The sequence below is a fragment of the Syngnathus leptorhynchus genome, chromosome 21 (genome assembly GCF_054491065.1).
Source record: "Syngnathus leptorhynchus isolate UIUO chromosome 21, UIUO_Slep, whole genome shotgun sequence".
Lineage (NCBI taxonomy): Eukaryota > Metazoa > Chordata > Actinopteri > Syngnathiformes > Syngnathidae > Syngnathus > Syngnathus leptorhynchus.
In genome coordinates this window covers 3,120,421-3,141,672 of record NC_141215.1, presented here as the reverse complement: position 1 = coordinate 3,141,672, position 21,252 = coordinate 3,120,421, and the positions used below count along the sequence as shown (strand labels likewise).

At 44.6% G+C, this 21,252-nt stretch overlaps 1 protein-coding gene across 4 annotated transcripts in view; it reads left to right on the top strand.

The window, feature by feature from the left end:
• grm8a (glutamate receptor, metabotropic 8a) overlaps positions 1-21,252 on the top strand; it is an 83,242-nt gene that overhangs the window by 13,861 nt on the left and 48,129 nt on the right. For all 4 annotated transcript variants that reach the window (XR_015063051.1, XM_085901617.1, XM_085901616.1 and 1 more), the window contains exon 2: positions 20,283-20,499. Coding sequence is in view for 3 of the 4 variants with exons in the window: in XM_085901617.1 (XP_085757743.1) it covers positions 20,283-20,499 (217 nt within the window). In the remaining variant the exon portion in view is untranslated. The remainder of the gene's footprint in view (positions 1-20,282; positions 20,500-21,252) is intronic.

Here is a 21,252-nt window from a genome sequence, read left to right as displayed (position 1 = left end):
AGGGGGAGCGAAGTGAGCGGTTTAAGTCGGGCTGTCTTGTTGCATTAAATTCCTCAGAGGAGATCAAGGTCCTTGCGTGTGTGTGTTGTGTGTTTGTGATGGATTGCGACAGTGTGTTGTAAAAAAAACGGATCTGTTGGCTGTCAGCCGCTGATGTCTACCTGGACGTTAATTGGCATTTCTGACAAAACCTTTCCGCTCTGGGTTGAACTTGCTGTCCATCACCACCTCTTCCTCTATTTTTAACGTGTTAAGAAAAAATAGCTGAGAGCTAATTTTTACTGTTCGACTGGTTTGCTGACGTACTTGTAAATAACTATTGGCTATTTGAAGCAGCTGTAATTTCCCACTTTTATGTGTCACAATTATTCCGTTAGCTCGTTTGCTGCACTAGGTGGGAATTAGCGGTGGCTCGGATCCCCGGCAGAACTTTTTGTGTTAGCCTTGTTTGCTCCGGGGTTCCTCAGGGTTCAACTTTAAGCCCCCTGCTGTTCATATTTGCATCACAGGGCTTTCATCTGTGTTGCTCAAAAAGGAAAAAATATAGAATGCTTATCAAGAAAAACGGTCCTCAAAGACGTTTTTGGTTACACTGCTCGTATCGAAGTAAGGTTCTAAAAGCTCGGGGTCTGATGTCTCCTCGAGAGCACCTATCAAGTAGCACCTCAACACACCCCCTGAAAAGCCCATTCACGTGGGACCGGCTAATTGAAGAGCACTCATTGATTGGCAGGTTATTTGAGATTGCAAGTGCTCGGAAATCCATACAGCCTGTGGCCCCCAGGTGTGTGTGTCCGTGCGTGCGCGTGTGTGTGAGACAGGCAGACAGATTTCACCGATTGTACTCCCTGACAGAGCGAAAGGCTCGTGTGTCTCCATTACGGCAGATTCGTTTCAGCAGTATCGTGCGACTAAAAAGCGACTTTTGGACTGTCTGATGAAACTGTGTATGAAAAATGCTGATTTCATGCACAAGGCAATAGAAATTGTGTGTAAAAAAAAAAAAAAAAAGTTAAGCCTACCGGGCTGAAAAAATGGAAATTGGGACCCTCCTCTAATTCGAATGTAGAAATCACCCGTCCAAAAAAAAAAAAATTATAATTCAAATGAGACGACCCTCCCAAATATAATTGAGGAATATTAGCATGAGACATTTTGGTATTAATTGTGCTTGTTTGGATTCCTGCGGCAACCCATTTAGGGAGCAAATGAGCCTGAATTAATGGACCTCTGGCCTTTTGCTCCCATGATTATTCGACAGACTCAACTACAAAACTATTCAATTGGAGCAATGGCGCCCACGTCACTCACCAGCCACAAGGAGTCATCGATTTCTCCAAATATTCGATTCAACGCTGCTCCGTAATGTATCATACCAACTATGCAACATAATCCTATCCATACAAACTTCAATCAATCAATTCCGTCTCCATCTGGGCAATCCCTAATTCACGATCAAATTATTAGAGGCTCAAAGACCTGCTCACCGCTATCAGCTCCAGTGGCCAATAATGAAAAGATGGATTATGTGCAATATAGTCCTCTGGTGTGACATTACGGAATTGCATTAACGTGCCGCAAAAAGTAGCAGGCTCCCTCCTCGGGGTAAAATATAGTTAACTTGCCCCGGCGATTCACGGAGGCCACGTAATATGGCGGGGCTACAATTAATCGGATCTTTAATGCTGGGTTCCTTCCCGTCGGATTTTATAAGGGCTTTTTTTTTTTCTTTTTTTTTCCAAGTCTCTTGCTTTAATGCACTTTTGAAGTGAAAGCCACCCATCTATAGTTTTTGTTTTTCCAAGATGAGAGCCGCTGGAGGGAACTTCCGTCTTCCTGTTGGGTGACACAGTGAAAACATTCACAGCGGGGCAGGCACGCACACACACACACACACACACACACACACACACACACACACACACACACACACACAGTCACTCAGCTACCATTGCCCCCCAGGAGCTCGGAGAGACAGATAAAAGAGCATCTCTGTCTAAGTAGCCGGAAGTGTGCGCGCGTGTGCGCGAGGGAGTGGGTGGCGAGTCCCGCTGATGCGAACGGGGGATGTGAACAAATGAGTCGAGGTCTTGCAGAGAGCACATTGTTTCCCTTACTTCAAAACAACAAAAGGAAGACCAGTAACAGACTTTTTGTTGGTCGCCGGCATCCATGTGTTGTGTTGCCAAATTCGAATATTCAAATGACTCCAAAATAACGCAGGTGCTAGCTTCATGCTAATACGGTGGGAAACGCTATATCGACGGATAGCATCGACTAGCTGTGGACAGATATTCAGACTTTCTCAAGTATATATTCTTTATCCTCTACGTAGAACCATTTAGTATGTCTTTATACAGTACGGTGTTGTATGTTGGCTCGCTATCGATCGGGGGAAACGGCGCCGTCATCCAAATCTGTCAAGTGGGACCGCTTACTCGCTTATCTCTATTCCAGCTCGGCTTCACACGAGAAGGTTTTGCATGCAGGAAGTGCTTCTTAGCACAAATCCATGCAAGGACCTGCGTGTGTAGATTTGTGATTATTTTCTCAATTACATATAAACACGGGAGTTCATTAGCTGCATACGGATGCTTTCACGGTGGTCTCGATGGCTTTGATTATTTTCTCTTATGTGGTCCGTGATACATGACCGAAGCGGTCTTAGCAGGGCGCGAATCAGTGTGTGTGTTTTTTTAGACCCTCACAGTTCCAGTCAATCATAACACATCAAAAGCCTCCATAGGCACGATTGATGATAGGAATTAGCATCAGAGTCAACATCTAGCTGCTTAGCGCACCCCGGGTGCTTAATACTCGCTAACGCGAGCCGCCAGCTCACTTTGTTCTCGGGAGATTTGTCCGTCACAAGTTGTAAAGTGAAATCTTCAATATTCTTCTTTGTGTGCTCGTGTTGCTTTTATCTAGATAACACGGAGATGTTTTGCCAATAGAAGCCCTTGAGCTTTTTGGAAAATTTTTTTTTTCTTTGAAAGGTGAAGAGAACGGAAAGTTTACTGTTGGAACATTTCCATCCAAAAATATTTGTTTTTGCCTTCACGACTGCGTGTAATGTTTTGAACAACCTAAAGCAATAAATGTTCCGATTAATATCCACGCATGTAAAATGATTTGTTCATATTTTAAGCTGGCTTTGAATGCGAGGAGGTTCACCTCTGAGCCTCCGCCAACAAACGTCGAAAAGGTCCAGTGAGCAAAGGACCAAATGAAGTCTTCAATTTGCTCGCCTTCACTATTTCTGAAGCTGTCCACTTAAATAACTCTCAGGACCTTTTTTTTTTGGGGTTGTTTTCTTCCCCTGTTGCAGCTTGCCGAGATGAAGTCCTCTCTCGCTTCTTTTCATTCATATTTCACAAGCCCGCATCAAATATGAATGTGGCCGCACCGGCGTAACCTCTGCGCGAGTTATCGGTGTTTGAGGTTATTTAGCTTTCACGCTAATGAAATGGAGTTAGCGCAGGAGAGTTGAGAGAGTCTGGGTTTTTTTCTTTTCATTAGCTTCTTGTCTAAACGCCGACGGCAACACTGAAGGAATTTGTGGCAAGTACTGGCTGTTTTATACGTGACAACAATCTACCATCAGCCTTATCTTGCAAAGAAAAAAAAAAAAATCCAACCCGGCTACATTTAGCTAAAACACATTTAAAAGCTCTCCAAAGACATGCGAGAAAATCTATGTCCCTCCCCCTCCGCTAACAACATGATTAGCTGCTTGCGCAAAACATAACTTGGTGTTATGAAGTAAACAATTAGCGACGCGGCTTTACAGTCTTCCACGTCGATCGCTGGCACCTGGGTGTCTGTTGCGTGCCAGATGAGCCGTGCCAGCTCTTTTTGTGTCTCGGCGGAGACGTGAAAGAAATTGTTGTTATGATTTTACTGAAAACAATACGAGCCTGTCGGAGTGGAATGCGCTGCAATTAAACAGGGGCTGCAAAATGTACACGGCGCGGTTTGATTTGAGAAAACATTTTGTAATGTGTCTAAAAGACAAAGTGTATTCTAAAAGAGTCAAATGTTCTACCTGTGATGAAGAAAATTGTTGCAAGCGTTAAGGAACCATTTTAGTCAATATATGCATTTGGAAATAATCGGTCGATGGAAATTTTTTTTTGCCAAATATCGGAATCGGCCTAAGAAAAAAAAATCCATATTGGTCAAGCCGTAGTTATAACAGGCTAGTTTTGTTAGCCATTTTATGGTGATTTGCATTATGTGTTAGCATTAGGCTAGTAGACCTTCATATTTTATATTATTCTTTTTAAGTCAAAGCAAAAAAAAATTCAGCAATGCTGCCCCCGCTTTCTTTTTTTTGGGAGTATCAAGGCGCACCAACTGTCTGGTTTCCTCAGTGCTCCCACTTTCAGCCATGTGTGTTTGTTTCACGCTGAGGGCGGTGTGCCAAGGGGATATCCGGCTCACTGACCAGTCAGTTATTGGTCATTCACCACAGGGTTGTCCCTCGACTTGTTGGGCAAACACACACACGTGCACCATGCTGTGAAAAGTCAGAGGGTGTTCAACACACACTTAGTCCATTGCCACATGAACACGGATATTTAGAACACACACATTTGTCATTTCTGGTTGTGAGGTTTTTTGTCGCCTTAGCTTCATGCAAACACAAAGTGAAAAACACCATAGACCGGCTAACGGATTTAGCATCGGTGTTGTCGTCATCACAGCGCTTTGAATAATAGATGCTTGAACACAAACGGTGCTGCAACACATGTAGACAGACAAAATAATTTTGACACCGCAGAAAAAAGGAGTCTGTTTTGAACAATTTAGCACGAGCACAATCTAAGACTGGAATGGATTAGCGACTTGAATACTCTAAAACCAGCCGAGATGCTGCACGTCAAGACATTATTTTTCCGATTGTTATTCCGCTGCCTGGCTGTGTTTTTCTCCACACTGCATATCGCGGCGGAATTATTCCCACGTAACCACGTTACCTCGGTGTGGAGCGAGTCCAACCCGGCTCTCTAATGTGACCCCCGCCTTTGGCAATTTTAGCGAGTATGGATATTGTCTCCGACGCTATAAAGATAAATGCAAAACACAGGCGCTCAGTCACTCATTCAGTCTGTCAGGGCTAAAAGTCGGCAAAGGAAATGAAATTTGATGATGAAGACAACACCTCCTAAATTTCATTTGACAAGTGACAAAAAAACATGTTTTTTTTTTTAAACCCCCCCCTTCTTCCCGCAAGGTACGCTTGAGTGATAGAGCAACGGAAAATGTTGTTAAGCAGGAGAAGATGCTAATAGAAGCGGCGTTGAAGACGCTAAGAGATAACAGATGCGGGGGGGGGGGGAGCTCGAGGAGGACACCTTGGAGGTCAAGAAGAAAATGGGGACTCCTTTACCTCGGTAGAAGAGTAATGAAAGATGTGCGAGATAACAGATGGTAACATACGTGCGCCTCCGCAGCCGACTATTTGTGATAAAAACAATATTTTTCCTCTCCGACGTTAGCTCCTCGCTACGTGCCACGCCGCACCAATAACAGCTCCAGAGTTTGATATGTCCCCCTCGTGGCCTACATTGTATTTCGACTCCACCGCCAGAGTACGTTAGGAACAGCTTTATAAAATGCTGAGACAACATTTTTTTTTGGGAGCGCGGGCGTGAATCTGACCTCCCCGCAGACTCCCGAGTTGAGATAAAACCTCGGAATAAATATACCCGCTGAGGTTCCCGGTGTCATATTATTGTTATGTATTTCCCCCCCCCCCCCCCCCCCCCCACGTAGAAAAGGGCAAGAAGTTTTATTTTATTTCGTGCTTCGTTATCCAGCCAAGTACTGCAAGACTTTGTGAATGAATGAGATTGAAGTTGGTGGGTATGCCCGGGGTGGAGTACGATAAGATGATGTCACCAACCTCCGAGAGCGATGTTCTTTAATTCGGCCTGGATTTCTTCGTGGGTCGGACACAAGCATCGAGGATCGGATTGATTAACCCGATTGATTAAGTGTCCCATAACTTTGGGCCGATAGTAGTCGCCGTGTCTTCTGTGATCAATGGCGCCCTTAAGGCAATCGCAGATGCAAAAAAAAAAAAAGCGGATGGAAAACAACGGTCGCACTCAAGGGGACGAGAGATGTTATTTTCTCGTCCGTCATCACGCCGTGCGTCCTCGCTGCCGGCCCGGACGCCGACTCATCTGTTTTGTCTTCCGCCCGTGTCCCTTCAGCCCTTGTTCCCGTCACTCCCGGCTCGCCCGAATCCGTCTTAACTCACTTTTCTTCCTTCTCCCCTCCTAGCAACGCCATCCATCTTTTTTTCACCTCCATCCGTAAATCAAGTATTGATACTTGTTTATTGTACGCTAGATAAAACCCCCGCATGTCTCTCAATGATCACGCCGTTTGTGTTTAAGCGTCGGAATCAATGCGAAGTAATGGCTTCCACCCGACGTGACCTCCGATAAAAGTCTTATAAAAAGCCAGGACGAGACACGGCCGTTGGCCTTTTGGCTCCGTAACATGTTCGCTTTAGCTCCTGCAATTATGAACGTCACGTTCAATTAGCTAAGGCAACACATGTATTGATCAAATCCCCCCCCCCCCTCCCGTGAGACATCATCCACCTCGTCGGAGGTCATCTGACACCTCCTCAATGAAATCCTCCCAGCCATTCCTTATTTTGAAACTCGCTGTTTTTCTCCGACTCACCAGATGCGGAATGAAAGAAAATAGCGCTAGCAAGCCGCTACGGCATTTGCATGCTAATGAGGGTGAAACAAGCTAGCTTACGTCCGGCGCGACGAGGTGTTCCAGCTCTCTCCCCCCCCCCCCCTTGCCTGGTGGGGAGGCTGAAGCTTGTTCCTGCAGGTCTGGAAATGACCAGCCAGGCTGAAGAAATGGCCCCTGACAGGGTGGAAAAAGGCTGAGAGCGCTCGAGTCAGGGGAGAAGCCGGATCGGGCCGGCGGAAAGAAAAGCGGGCTCGTTTAGTCGCACAAGTGTTTTTTGCTAACACGGGCTGGCGAGAGAATGTTATTGAAATTCCCAGAGTGACTTTGCATTTTGCGCGAAAGACCGAAACCAGTCTGTGCTTTTCACTCGACTTGACCTGAAGATTTTTTTTTTTTTGAGTAACTCATGGCACAGTTCTTTGAACGAGTCCAATCTTGGCACCTTCAGAAAGCTCTTTCATAGGTGCCGTTCAAAATGTCTGCTTATCTGGGCTCGGTCCAAAGCTTTTCTTTTTTCGAATCCGACTTCCTCCTTTTATTCTGACCATCTGTCGCTTGACCACATTAGACGACATCGCCTGAAATCCCTCTTGGTTCTTCTTCTTTTGTGAAGGACTTAGTACTTGAACAACAGCGTCAATTGTCCATTCGGTGGACATATGCTTAACACGTGTGTCTTCTACGTGCAGGTGCGTTTGAACGAGGCGGATGCTCGAGAAACCGTTGCGCTTTTCATGTCACCTTGGAAGTATTTTTATTTTTTTTGCCTCCCTTCGGCCATCTCGCCATCTGCTCGCCATGACATTCAACGCGCGCGATGTTTACAGTAGGTCCTCGAAGGCGGCGCTCGTACTATCTCGAGGACGTTGTCAAGGAGATGATTTTTCCACCGAGCGGCAGTCCGACTGGAAAGCGATATTTTTCAACGTCGCTTTTTCGCACTTTTGGCTGGGAAATCTATTTGCGGAAATGTAAACGCGTCAGCGACAGGTGGCGCCGAGCAGAAGGCGCCATAACAACAGTGGCAAATTGAAGGAATGGGAAATTTTGGCTACACCTGCGAGCGACTACATTCAACAATGGAAGTTTCCTCGCGCTGTTGACTCCTTCATGAATATTGATCAGCAAAAAAAAAGCAGGAGGGGACAATTCCCGACTCCCCAGCAGGGAGGCTAAAGATCCCCGCCATGAAGTCGCCGCGTGCCGGAAGCCGACTTTGCCCAGTCGGCACAATATTCTAATTAGTAGCTTTTGATTTTGCTTATCATAAATATTCATTCTCAAATCCGACCAGGTGCTCGAGAAGCAACATCAGAAGTTTTGTCGGTCCCCGCTGGTTCCGACCTGCCCGGCGATATTACGTTGTGATACGCACTCAAAAGGGTGCGCATTCATTCATCATTCATGCGCAGGCAGATAGATTTTTTTTTTCGTCTCTCTTCACACCCGCCCTTGACCTTCACTCGCCTGTCCACAATGAGATGCACATGTGCAGCGCGACAATAGCGAAAGCAACAACTGTGTGTGTGTGTGTGTGTGTGTTAAAGGTCTGTCGCAAAAGTGACTCATCTCCGCTTATTACCATTCCGCACACCGCCTCGACAAGCAATCCCCAAACGTCCGCCCTCATCCGGGCAGAGACGTATAAATCATATCACGGCACAACGGCGAAGTCCGATTAAAACACCAATCAACGCTCAGAAAGTCTCTTTTACTCGACTATTTGTTGTGTGGAAATCAATGGAAGGTCGCTCCCATCGAATGACATTGGAAGTCGGGTTGGTGGTAACAAATAGCTGTGAAAATATTCCATCATTATTATCGCGGGCTTAGTTGGCTTTATTGGATTGAAATGAGGAATCATTTTCTTGTCATCTGTTTGTAATGATGATTTGCCCGTCAAACGGCGCCGGGCGATTTATCTCGAGATGGCGCTCGGAGCTCTCCGTCACGCCGAAGGGCCTCATTTGTAACAATGACCCCCGTACGATGAACACAGATGTAAATGGAGTTTTCGAGGAAGGGGTAATTGGAACCGATGGGAGTTTTTTTTTTTTTTTTAAGTTCCGACTTTTCTCGGTTCGTCCCAACAGCTGCGAAGGGATTAACTCGAGCCAGTGTGGTCTGGCACAGCGGTCGCAACGGTCCATCTAAAGAGCGTTGCCATCAAAGACTGCTTTTTAACGGGCGGGCTTGTGCTGCCAGCTCGCTGATGTGATTACAACGCCGTAATATCCGACACGGTCGAATTGCACATCCAGTGAATTTGCCAACTCGCATTATTTGACGTGAATAGCGAAATTCTCGCAGAGAATTGATGCGGCTTGATTATTGTAAAAAATATATTCATCACGATTATTTGGGTAATAATTGAATGATTGAAACAATCCTTTCGAAATAAAAAAATAAAAAAATATATAAAAATCAATACCAATTGATATAAAATATAACTGTTTGAAAAATATTATTTTAATGTAATGTATTTTAAATAGGGGCAAGGATATAGTTTTCTCGTGTTGCATATTTTTTTCCGATTGTGCCGATTTTTTTTCTATCGTGGAATAATCGTAATTGTAATCGAATTTCGATTGATCGCGCAATCCCCTGTACTTTTCTCGTTTTAAATCTAAGCACATAAACAGCAAACCGATTTCCAGCCGATAGCTACAAATCTCATTTTTTGGAGAGCAACCCAGCGTTCTTTTCAAAGCAGCCCATCCCAGCATCGGATTTTGATTGACGTCTCTTACCGTCGATCCACATCTGACTTGAAGAGATCCTCATCACATTCCCTGCGTGAATTCCCTTTCCCCTCCGTCATCGCCGTGTAATACTCAACCTGAATTAAACATGTGAGATTCAATATTCATTTCAAGCGGTATTTTGGAGCACCAGTTGCGTACGCGATCGTATCCCACGCGGGACTCTCCCGCGATCACACCCAACATGTTCCCGCCGGCTCGGCTATCAACGGCCCTTGAATTATTCGTGCCGTTCTCGTGTAACGACAATGGCGGCAGATGTTTAAACCACACCGACGTTCCCTTCGGGGTCGGCGTAATCCGTGTTGTCGAGAAAAGTCTGAGGAGGTCATCATTAGAATACCGATGTAGAAAAAACTGTCTTTTTTTTTTTTTGTTGTAGGTTATTTTTTTGTTTTTTTGGTGTATTTGCTTGAGGGCAAAGCAGAGCTGAGGATTCATCTGCATGACACAATTCGATGAGGTTCATCGATTGGCCCTGCATGGCCCCGGGCCGAGTTAGGTTAGACCAAGGATACCTGCGGCTTTATATCCTGCCTGACACGTTGTGTGTTTTAGGCAGCAGCGACACGGATGATAAACCCTCAGCTGTCCACTCAAACGTTAGTTCGGAGTCAATATTATAGTTATGCAGCATTTTATTGGATCTTTTCTTAACAAAGTTTGAAATGTATAAATATGGTCTTCATATAATGCGGCTGAATCTAATATCTATACTACATGTTGAATTTAATGATGTGGTGACGACCAATCACGGCTCAGCTTGCAAACGTCACATGAGCCGTGATTGGCTGTTACCGTTTTCAGTAGAAGGCAGGTAGCAAAATGTTTTTTTTAAGGTCTTTTTCGAATTAAACTTTTGTTGCCGGAACAGGTTTAGTAAAGTAGCCGTTTAATGTTCTGCGAATGATACAGGGCCCCGGCTAATTCATGGAAATGTATCACCTGAATGTTTTCTTGTACGAGACCAGACCTTTGAGCGAATCATTCGCGCCTATGTATGAGTCTTCCACTCCAATTTCGATTAATCATTTCCGCACCATCGAAAGAATTCAGCTACTCCTGTGCACTTGTATTTTTTTTTTTTTTTTTTACTGCTTGAAAAGTCGAGAGTTGAAATTGGCAAAAGCCTCCTATCATAAGTCACAGTTCCAGCTGAAATGACCACGAGGTGCTCCAGTAATCTTTCATTTTCCTTTTGATAGAGGGCGGGGGGAGGGAAAAAAAAAAGAAAAAAGTCCAAGCCTTAATCAAATCAAGTTGTGAAATCCAATTTGGGATGCGAGCTTTCCCTGCCCGCCGCATATTACAGGTGACAAACCGTATACAACTCCCCACTTAGCACGGTATCGCGAGGTGTCAACGCCGCCGAGCGCGCCGTAAATTTGCCGATGCGCACAAATGCAAAAAAAAAAAAACGCGCACGCTCGTCAATCTGCCGCGACATATGCAGCCGTCGCATCGCATCAACATGCAACCTAAAGCGTTGCATTTGTGCATCAGTCACGCGCACCGAGCGCTCCACAATGCCATCGTATCCCTCGGAACCTCTTTGGGGGGAAAAAAAATAAAATAAAATCACTCGGCGAGGCCGCAAAGCAATTCTAAACACATTTCCGCAACACGTTCCGCCACGCTGCAAACTGTTACATCCATCACGCCGGCCAAATAAGATCTATTGGCTTAACACATACAGTGTACGCACGCTCGTGCATCTTTTGCCTCCTTCATATTTCAGCTCATCCCATGTCGAACGGATCCGTGCCTCAATGCCCAGATATATTTTTAATGGCGTAAGGCAATGAATTAAACATCTCCTCTCATTCCTTCCCTGTCTCTTTGGGAAAAGCTTGAGGTTGTGGATCATAGCAAAAAGATCGTGTCACTCGGAGACTCGGCGCATCGTCGTAAAAGGCCACGTGAAAGCGACATAAATGTCAATTTCGACGTGAAAGCGCGGTTAAAACGAAACATGGTGCTAGCTTAATGCTAACATAGACCATTGACGGGCTAACGAGCAACTTCACACAATTAGCATATTTATTTTGTTGCTATTGTTTTGACAGTATTAGCTTTGAAATATACATGATCAAGTAAACACTTTAACATTTTGACTCCATTTTTATGTCAATGTTGGACGTCGTCCAAATAAGTTAGCTTCTACGCTTCATATTGATATACACTAACCGCCAAAGCGACACTAATGTATTCTCACTGATGGGCAAAGTCGTACGAGCACATTTGAGTCGTCTTCGCCAACAAAAGCGAGATTGACCGACAGACATCATCTGATTATTCCCCCCCCCACCGCAAGACTGACAGATGGACTGAGAATGACTGACAGAAATCACCGGAAAGTCAGAAAGTCATCTGTCTTAAGGCCAGACGAGGCGAGATGGGGAGGGATGATGACACAGCGGCGGAGGCTTACGGGATGCTTTGGGAGATTTCGTTTTTTTTTTTTTTTTTTTGTTGTTTGTCTTCCTGGAATTTTAAAGGCTCTTTGTGTTGTTTAAAAAAAAAAAAAAAAAATGCGCCCCAAGCTTTGCTTCCTTCGCGGGCGTTTGTCAGAGTGATGTGCTTTCAGAAATTTCCGAAACAACGCTCTTCATTCAACATGATTTTTTTTATTCGTTTTATTCTATTCGACAGACTCCTCAAACAAAACCGTTTCAGTCTGAAAAATGCACCTCCTCAGTTTTATGCTCCCTCATTCAGCGTCGGATGGGCACTCGCCAGACGATTAGCTCGTTAGCTTCGTGCACAACCCTATCTGACTGATTGACTTCCAAATTTGCTGACGTGCCAGACTTGAGCCACTTAACAGCACTCATTAAAAGCTGACTCATGAATCCTTTTTAAACAAAGGTTTGAAAGCCCTAAAGTGAACTCATCCGATTGACACGATGACAAGAGTGAACTCTCTCGCTGTTGAAGGCCACAACATTAGGTACACCTTCACAGTCTTATGAAATCTAACTATTTGATGCTAATAAGGCGAACTATAAACTTAGCGTCCCTAGCATTGATACACTTTAACGTATTCTGAAAAGAAAGGAAATAGACAAATAAAATAGAAAATCATTCTGCTTTTCCACGCTGACTTCCATCATATGTTCCTTCAGGCGATCACCCGCCCGTTTGATAAAGTGTCACTCGAAGGTCGACAGCTAACGAGTAGTTGCGAGAATTGTTAGCGACGCCGCGGGTGGGGGAACGGAATGCGTGTTTTTACCCTTCTTAAGTTAAAACATTTCGCTGGTTCCGTGATCTTCTGAGGCGACTTTTTTTTTTTTTTTTTCCAAGCGCCACATGAAACGTGAGCGTTAAGAAAGCGCCGGCACGCTCCAAATGTGTGACGGGGAAAGAAGATTGTTAGGAAGATGCGAATGGAAGAGAGGAGGTGGGAATTGGTGTGAATGACATATAGCCAGAGAGGGAACAACACTGTTAGCATGTTGAGCGGAGGCCTCGTTCGGAATATTGTCGACATGACTTTTATTGCTGCGGAATCGGATTGTACTTGTCAACTTGTCTTTCTAAAGTTTTGTTCAAAGTAACCAATCAGAGGACAGAATAACGCATCGATTTAAAAATTTGATTTTGTAAAAATGTCATCTGTTCCTAATGTAGTTGGCTACAACATATACTGTGAGATATATTGCAAAACAAATGTTGGCCTTTTTTTAATTCATTGTATTTATTATATAATCGATGAATCGGTTATTCGTCAGAATCGACGTGTCGCTACTCCGTTTTTGTTTGCAAAGCCAATCAACACCTCACGCACGAATACTTCCGAGCAATTTATCACATTAGTTCTCTCTCCAAAATGCATGGCGGCTGGCGAGGGCTCTGAGGACAGAACGGCACAGGACACCCGCGGGGGACAGAGGTGTAAATAAGCCGGGCGACGAATAAAAGCAGGACGTGATGGCGGGGGAACAAGAGAGTGGAGATGAAAAAGCCAGTTGGGAGGGGTCGATGGCGATGAGGTCACGTTTGATGCGCGGGGTGTTTTTAGATTAGCGGCGAGTAAATATATTCCCGCCATACTACATCAGATGACTTTTTAATTAGCAATATGAAGCGATTCATGTGCGCGGCGGCTTTATAGCTACAACGGCGGATAAACTCGACACAATGGGAAAAGGTCGCGCGGTTCCCGAAAAAGCCAGCTGGCTACAGGTTGACTCTCCATCTTCTCTGAATAACACCGAAATAATAAAATTGGCAAAAGTGGCATTCATGTGTTGTGAGGGGGAAATGTCAGCGGTTATTAGTTAAACACTCGTGAGCTGGTAATTTGCCTCGGAATAAATCCAGCAATAATACTCCCCCTCCATTGGGAAAACAAACTCACATATGTTTTTTTTTTTTTTTTTTTTTTTTATTCAACTGAGTGTCATCCTATTTGTCACATCGCCCGACGCCATTCTCACCTCATCCGTCTTCTTTTTTTTTTTTTTTTTTTTTCCTGCATATTTCATTCAAGTTTTCTGGCTGACATTTATCCCCCTGTATGTCCTCTGTCAAGCTCTCTCAATTACTGCTTAGCTTCCACATCCCAGCTTTTTCTTTTTGTCAAATCTTTCATCATCTCCCCTTCACTGAACCCCGAGAACAAAAGCCCCGCCCCCTCCTGACTGACTACCACCACCTCCACCCTATGAAACAATTCATTTATCCATTCACGCTCTCCCCACTTTGCTTTCCTTTCCATCGCCCTCTAGTGGTCGTTTTATTTGATCTCACATCTTGGACGGGTTGGGACCGTTAAGTGAATTGTGTTGCTTTGTATTCCGTTCCACTCGCTTATTTAATATTCGGCCTTGGCAGAGGTCTGCCCGCGCTTCTGGCTAATGACTGAAAAATGGCCTCAACGTACATAAATGTAATTACTTTGTTATTTTTCAGCAGTCTATAAAGCTTCACGCACAATAAAATTTGTAAACCACCTGAGCGGTTTTATCTGCCGACCAAACCGGAATTGACGCCTTTGTGTGCCACGGGGATGAATAATCCTTCGATGAACTGTGATGATTTAAAAAAAAAAAAAAAAACAGCTTCTCAGCGTGTGACTCAAATAATGCGCAAGGGGATGCGTCAATTGTTGCATCGGGCAACAAGACGGCTTGCCTCCCTAAAAATAAAAATGATAGCCCCGAGAGGACCCGGAGCAGATAACGAGGCCGTTCCCCCGCAGCCTTGACGGCGTTCTCCCCAGCGGCTCGGGCAAAGCGTCCATATTGCCACCGTGGCTGGCCCAGCTGCCCGTTGAGAAACGCTGGCATCGCTTTTGCCCTCTTTAAAGGCACGGCGAGAAAAGTTTGCACTTTGGCAATCGATGAAGCGGCCGCCGACGTCCTAATTTTAATCACGACCTTCGTCGGTTCCCCACTTTGTGCGTTTCAGCTCAGCAGCACGATTTACTTTCAAGGCTTGGTCTTATCAAGGCCTTTTTTGGAAGCCGGGGAGGGCAAACAGCGAGCGAGCAATCGCGCTTCGTGCTAACGCTCAAATTGCTGGGTTTAAAGCTCCAGCTGTGTGCGTGTCCTTTCGAGGATGAAGGGCAGCCCTCAACTGCGGGCAAGAAAATCAAAGTCGACTTTTTTTTTTACTAGCTGTTGATACAGCCGCCCATTTGCGTAGCATCTTAACGAGTGAAAACATCTGATGAAGGAAATAAATAGCCGCTGTTGTTGGCTAGTCAACGCAGTGGCGGTGCTAGGATTTTTTTTCTTGAAAGTGGGTGGCCAAGGATATGTCAGGGGCGTTAAAAAAAAAGATAAAATTTGTCCGAATTTCACTATTTGTCTTTATTCATTCTAATGTTATGTAAAATCAAGTTGAACATTTAGGTCTTTTAGTTGAATGCTCCCTTCACAATGGCATAAAACAAGTCCCGAGTTTTATTCCGTTGACAAGCTCGCCTTCTTCCACTAATATAAGTCCAAATCCATCTTGTATCGGTCCCGTTTTGTGATAAATGAGGCTCCATAACAATCTGACTCTGAGCGCCCATGAATAATTCTCCTGACACTTACTTGTGTGTATAATCTATTTTCCATCAGCAAAGCGCCGCTTGCAAGTCTTTGGATTCTTTTCTGAATTCATGACATTTGTGGCTTTTCGGTCGCACACCAGGGCATCAGACAGATGCGCCGCCGGCGTCGCGCACGGATGGCGGCAGGTGTCAAGTGCTCACGTCGATGCCCCGCCTCCACACACACACACATGAACGCACGCACGTCTTGGCTCGCGCACACTTTTAGAGAGATGCGTAAAAAGTGACAATGGAGTGCTGTCAGGAAGCAATTTTGTTTCACGGCGGGGAAAAACAAAAAGCAAGAGGCGAAACCGCGGGTGGGGGCCTTGGATCGAAAAGTGGGCGTGGTCACAATCGTCCATTTTGTTTTTAATCGAAAGAGAATGATTGTTTGGTCTACGTATGATTCACTAGCCTTCATCTTCCTCTCGTGACCTTTTCTTTAGGCTCAGCAGCAGGCACAGATTCATAAATTGCTTGCAGATAAGTGCAGGTTTTAATAAGGTTCCTGTTGAAATTCAAATTGACGCAAGCCATGAGTTGCTATCACAGCTTCACGCAACGCCTAGCATGTAGCCGCCGCCGCCGCCCCCCACGGCTGCGCGACGCCTTCAATTTTAGCCCGTGCCTCGCCACTGGTGCGCTGACACCGAGGAGAATGTCACACGACTGACGATTTGTGCTATTTATTTCTACACGCAGCGCGGTGCCCGATACCCTCGGCTAATTGGCAGTTAATTGAGGGGAATGCTATCCAGTCAAAATGTGATTAAGATTACGGAACTGAAATTAAATTAGAGTATCCAGGCAAATTTGAATTTAGAGTTGTGTACCGTAACATGGCGAGCGTAGTAAGAAATGCAGCGTGATTATAAGCCGAGAAAAGCGGTTTATAATTACCGCGGCGTGTACAAGTATGCTAATTTCTAGAAGGCCATCTGTGGCATTTGGGAGCAAATGTTAACATTAATTTAATATTGAAATTTTTATTTTTAAGTTTCAATGTCAAATTCCGTATGTGCATCAACTTGTTTTTATTGTTTTCATAGATTGCTGCTCTGCTAGCAGTGCCATGAACAAAACAGATGCATCCTAAAATGTCAAATTCATGTACGGGATATAAAAAAGTAAATGTTATATATTTTCAGAGTTTATAAAATGGGTCATAATAAAAACCAGTGTAAAAGCCATTGTGAGAAGACCAGTGTTGAAAAACTAGCCGTGGCTAGCCACCATTTAAGCTAGTAGCATAACATCAAACACAACACGAATATCAAGAATACATTAAGAGATATAAAATGACTAGTTTGAAAGAAAATGCAACGAATTCTATCAACCAAGAAGCCATTTTATTCGATATAGTGTGAAGTTGAGCGCTGCTAAGCTAGCAATGCTAATAGCCGACCCCAAAGTGAGTATTAGTAGTCGTCATGATGGTTAATTAATAGTCACCTTACGGAGATTTGAAAAAGAATTTGTAATCCGGTTCATTTGAAGGGCGCCTACAGTACATTGGAGGTGAACCCGGGCACTCGCGTGCTTTTCAAAAGCGACTTTGTACATTCTTTCTTGCTTTTTCCCCTCTCATCACTGTCACTGCTTGCGTCCTCCCGTCCTGATCTTTGATTGCATTTTGGCATCGGCAATAATTACACCTGTAAATCCGTCCTTCACTCTCTCTTCTTGTTTCTTTTTCGGTTCCTATTAAAAAGCTGTCCTTTTGTTATTGTCTTATGTTGTTTGTCTTTCCTCTCCAGGTAGCTTTCTTTTTATCCGCCTTACCCAATTTTCATCCTTCATCCTTGTGTGTTTGCTTGTCAACATTTAAAAAGAAAAAAAAAACAAAAAACCTCAAGGCTTCCTGTGATAGGTGCAACGGCGGGGCACGCCAATGTTGTTTTGCGGCAAATAAAAGCAGCGGAGGAAATGAGCGAGTGCAAAGTCAATGCCGTTGCGTTCTCTCCGCTCGCAATCGATATGTTATATAGTCGCATTATTTAATTTGACCTGTCTTTGGATAAAAGCCTGCCGCTGTAAACAACGCTTAACAAGCTTTTGAAATACTGTAAGGATGCGCTCATAAATAAGGAGTAATGGGAACGACTTGTGTGTGTGGTATTGATCAATATTGGACGTCTATTAGCTTGATTTAGCTTGCAAATTTACCGCCGCTTAAAACCACCATCTGATTTTTTTTTTTTTTCCAGTCGCTAGATTTTTCTGTCGATACAGAATGAAAAAAAAAATCAACGATTAGGAATTCCTCAAATAAGATCCAAAAGTGGATATAAAAATCTTGTCGAGTGCGACACGTGGGGACTTTGGTGACCTCCCCCCCCCCCCCCCCCCCCCGCAGTCTATGGAGGTCCCCCTCTTCCCAATTAGACCCTGAACCCCGACTTGGCCTGTCTAATGCCCGCGTCACAGTCGCAGCAATTAAAAGTAACAGCAGGTGAGCCGTCCGCCATCTTGGAACTCGGCCTGCCAATTAAAGTTGGGGGAAAAAAAAACAAAAAACGAACGCTTGACTCCTGGCTGTCAAATTTGTAAATTCAGCCAACGTTTCCCTCAACATTTTTTTTTTTTGCTACAATATTGATTTGTAAGCTGTAGTTGAAAGTTCTGACCCGGCTGCCAAATAACATCAAATTTATCGTGGTCAACAAATAATACATTCAGAATGTAAATCATGGTGAAGAGCCAGCTGGCACTTTCACGTGACACCGTGCGTGTTTTAATATAAAAGCGAGTCACATAAGCGTCTGCGATTCGGTCCGGGTTAATTAGTTCCCGACCCGGGTGATCAATCAGGCTCGAGCGATGGGCACGACAGCTCCATTACCGCAAGACACACACACTACATATATTATACATACGTGTGTAGCGAGATCACATGTAATTATTATCATATAAATCACTGACCGCCTTTCTTTCCAAAGAGCAAATTCGGACCTCGGATTTTCTCTGTATCACCGGGCCCTTGCAAAAAGGCATTTGAAAAAGGTCGCTGAAAGCGCCCGCATGGTGAAAACGAGACTGAGTGCCGTTTGCTGACATTTTACACGCAACACCACAAGAGACAAACTTTTTTTTTTTTTTTTGGGGGGGATGAATTGAACTCAAGGAAATCAGACTAGTGTGACCATGTCGGATAAAAGTTGCCCTTTCAGCCAGCATTGAGTGTTTTTTTTTTTTTTTTTTTTCAAGGTATATAAATGCAAAGGCGTGTCTCCAGCGCTAATTGAAACTCCTTTTTAAGCAGTGCATCCTTTTTCGCTCTGTATCATACACACACACACACACACACACACACACATTCATTAGAGCAAATGGAATTATAGGAGGATTGGAAGTGTAATCTCCTTCCCCGGCGGTGTGGGTGAACCAAGCCATTAATTTCCTCGTCGCTAATTCCCAACTCCGCTCACTTTGGAGGCAAAACTTACATCTCGCGCCACATTGGCGACCCAGGATTGGAAATTCTGCTGTGCTAATATTGCGCTATAAAGTGACTTGTTGGAGAATTTGAGTGTATTCTTGACAAATGTGATGTTTTCAGAGCAGCCAGAAGCGGAGCTAGAGGGGGGGACCACAGGGGCATTGGCCTCCTCAAAATATGCTTCAGTCGACTTTTTAATGGTTTTATTTTTCCCTTTTCCGCATTTCCATCTGTCACTTGTAGGGAAAATACAGCAAATATTTGTTTTTATAAAGAATTTTTGGGCTTTGTTTAAAAAAAAAAAAAAACTAAGAAAAAAAAATCCTTTCTCCACCAGTGAGTGCGTGGTTTGCATTATTATAAAATATCTAACAGGTGCATGAAAATCCAGCACGGCCGATTTGCATACTTCTCCATTCTCTGCACATTTGTAAAATCTAAAATAAAAGATCAAAGTGGATCGTTTGCACAGGTCACTCGGTCGTGTTTGCGGCGCTCTCGTAAACAGATAAATATCGCATTTCCTCGCCGCCGTGCCTTTTCTTTTCTTCTTTGAAATGGAGATGTGTCTATTTGCAACGAGAGCGAGAGGACAAACGAAAATGCTCATTAACTTACATGAGCGCGCACGCGTTGTTTCGCCAATTGTTTTGAGTTTGGGGTTATTTGCCATCTGTGGCCTCCATGAATTATGCATACGCTGTCACTGCGCCGATATCGCCCAAAAAAAAAAAAAAGTTCATACAGAGAAAATAACAGCAAAAATGATCATCATTTGTGTCGGAACAGGAAGAACACGCTGGACTTGTCCCAAAAAAAAAAATAGTCACACGAGGTATCGACGACCTTTAGAAAATGCCAACGTGCAGATGCAAAGTGGCAACCGCTTCACATAAAAGGGAATAAAGGCATTTGAAAATCGAGCACGCACGCACACACACACACACACACACACACACACACACACACGTCCACGTTTAATTACTTACCGTCATCCCGATTCGGCTGCGCTCAGCACTTGCGAGCCTTCTGACAGACAGCTGACACTTTAATGTATGTTTGCCGAAACTTTCTAACGAATGCTAATGAGCCGCCACAGCCCTTGATGGTGGTAAAATCAATCTACCTGTCAGCCTCTCACACATACCCATGTGTGAGATCCCCATCAGCTTTAAAGACGCGTTCTGGTCCGACCCCGGTTCTCGTCCTTCAGTTCCCAAACTCCCCCAGTATGTGTCCCGGCTTCCTCGCCTGAACGATTTTCGCTGACTCATTTTTTTTCCTCTGGCTTTCTCGCCGCCGTCTTTAGATCCCTCAGATCAGCTACGCCTCCACGGCCCCCGAGCTGAGCGACAACACCCGCTACGATTTCTTCTCCCGTGTGGTCCCGCCGGACTCCTACCAGGCGCAGGCCATGATGGACATTGTGACGGCCATGGAGTGGAACTATGTGTCCACGTTGGCCTCTGAGGGAAACTACGGCGAGAGTGGCGTGGAGGCCTTCGTCCAGATCTCACGAGAAACCGGTAAGGAACCAGATTATTATTTTTTTTTGTTGAATGAGGTTTTTGTGAACAGATTTTGGGCTCTGGTGATTTAAACCAGAATTGTTGGAAAATTTAGCTTCTAAGATCATCTCAGATGCGTTGGGTGGTTTTCTTCATTTCAAGTCTTAACAAAAGCCTCCTTTGATGTCTAACCGGTAGCACTTGAAAAAAATAATCGACGCCTGATGTTGCGTCTCAAAGGTGAGTAGAAACGAAAGGGAAATGCCAACATGTGGTTTTTATTCGTCTCTTTTCATCTTCAAGTCTCCCAACCTGAAATAGACGCGGAAGTAAACAAATACAATCTAGGCCACTTCCATTTGTATCTAAGTACTCCCCCCCCCCCCGACCCCCCCGCGGTGTCGGTGCGTTCGGTTCTTTCATATTTGATTCACGTATTTATTTAAAAGCATCTTAGCAATGAATGGCTACCATGAAGTGCGAGTCAATTCACAATCACGGCCGTATTAAGCGAGAGCAAGTGGTGAAGCGAGAGAGCAAGCTAATTGCATGAGAGTAAATGAAAGTGGAATCTCCGGGTTTTTTTTTTTTTTTTTTTTGTCCCTCATGTCGACACGCCGCCTCGCATCAACTCGTGAAACGCGCCGAGTGATATTGACGGATGCGAAATGGGCCCGGGCTTCCTTGTCTTATTGCGAAACATCACTTTGGGCAAATATTTACTGACTGACGGGCCTGAAGACGTGAAGGCCGTCTCGCTCGCCCCTCCAC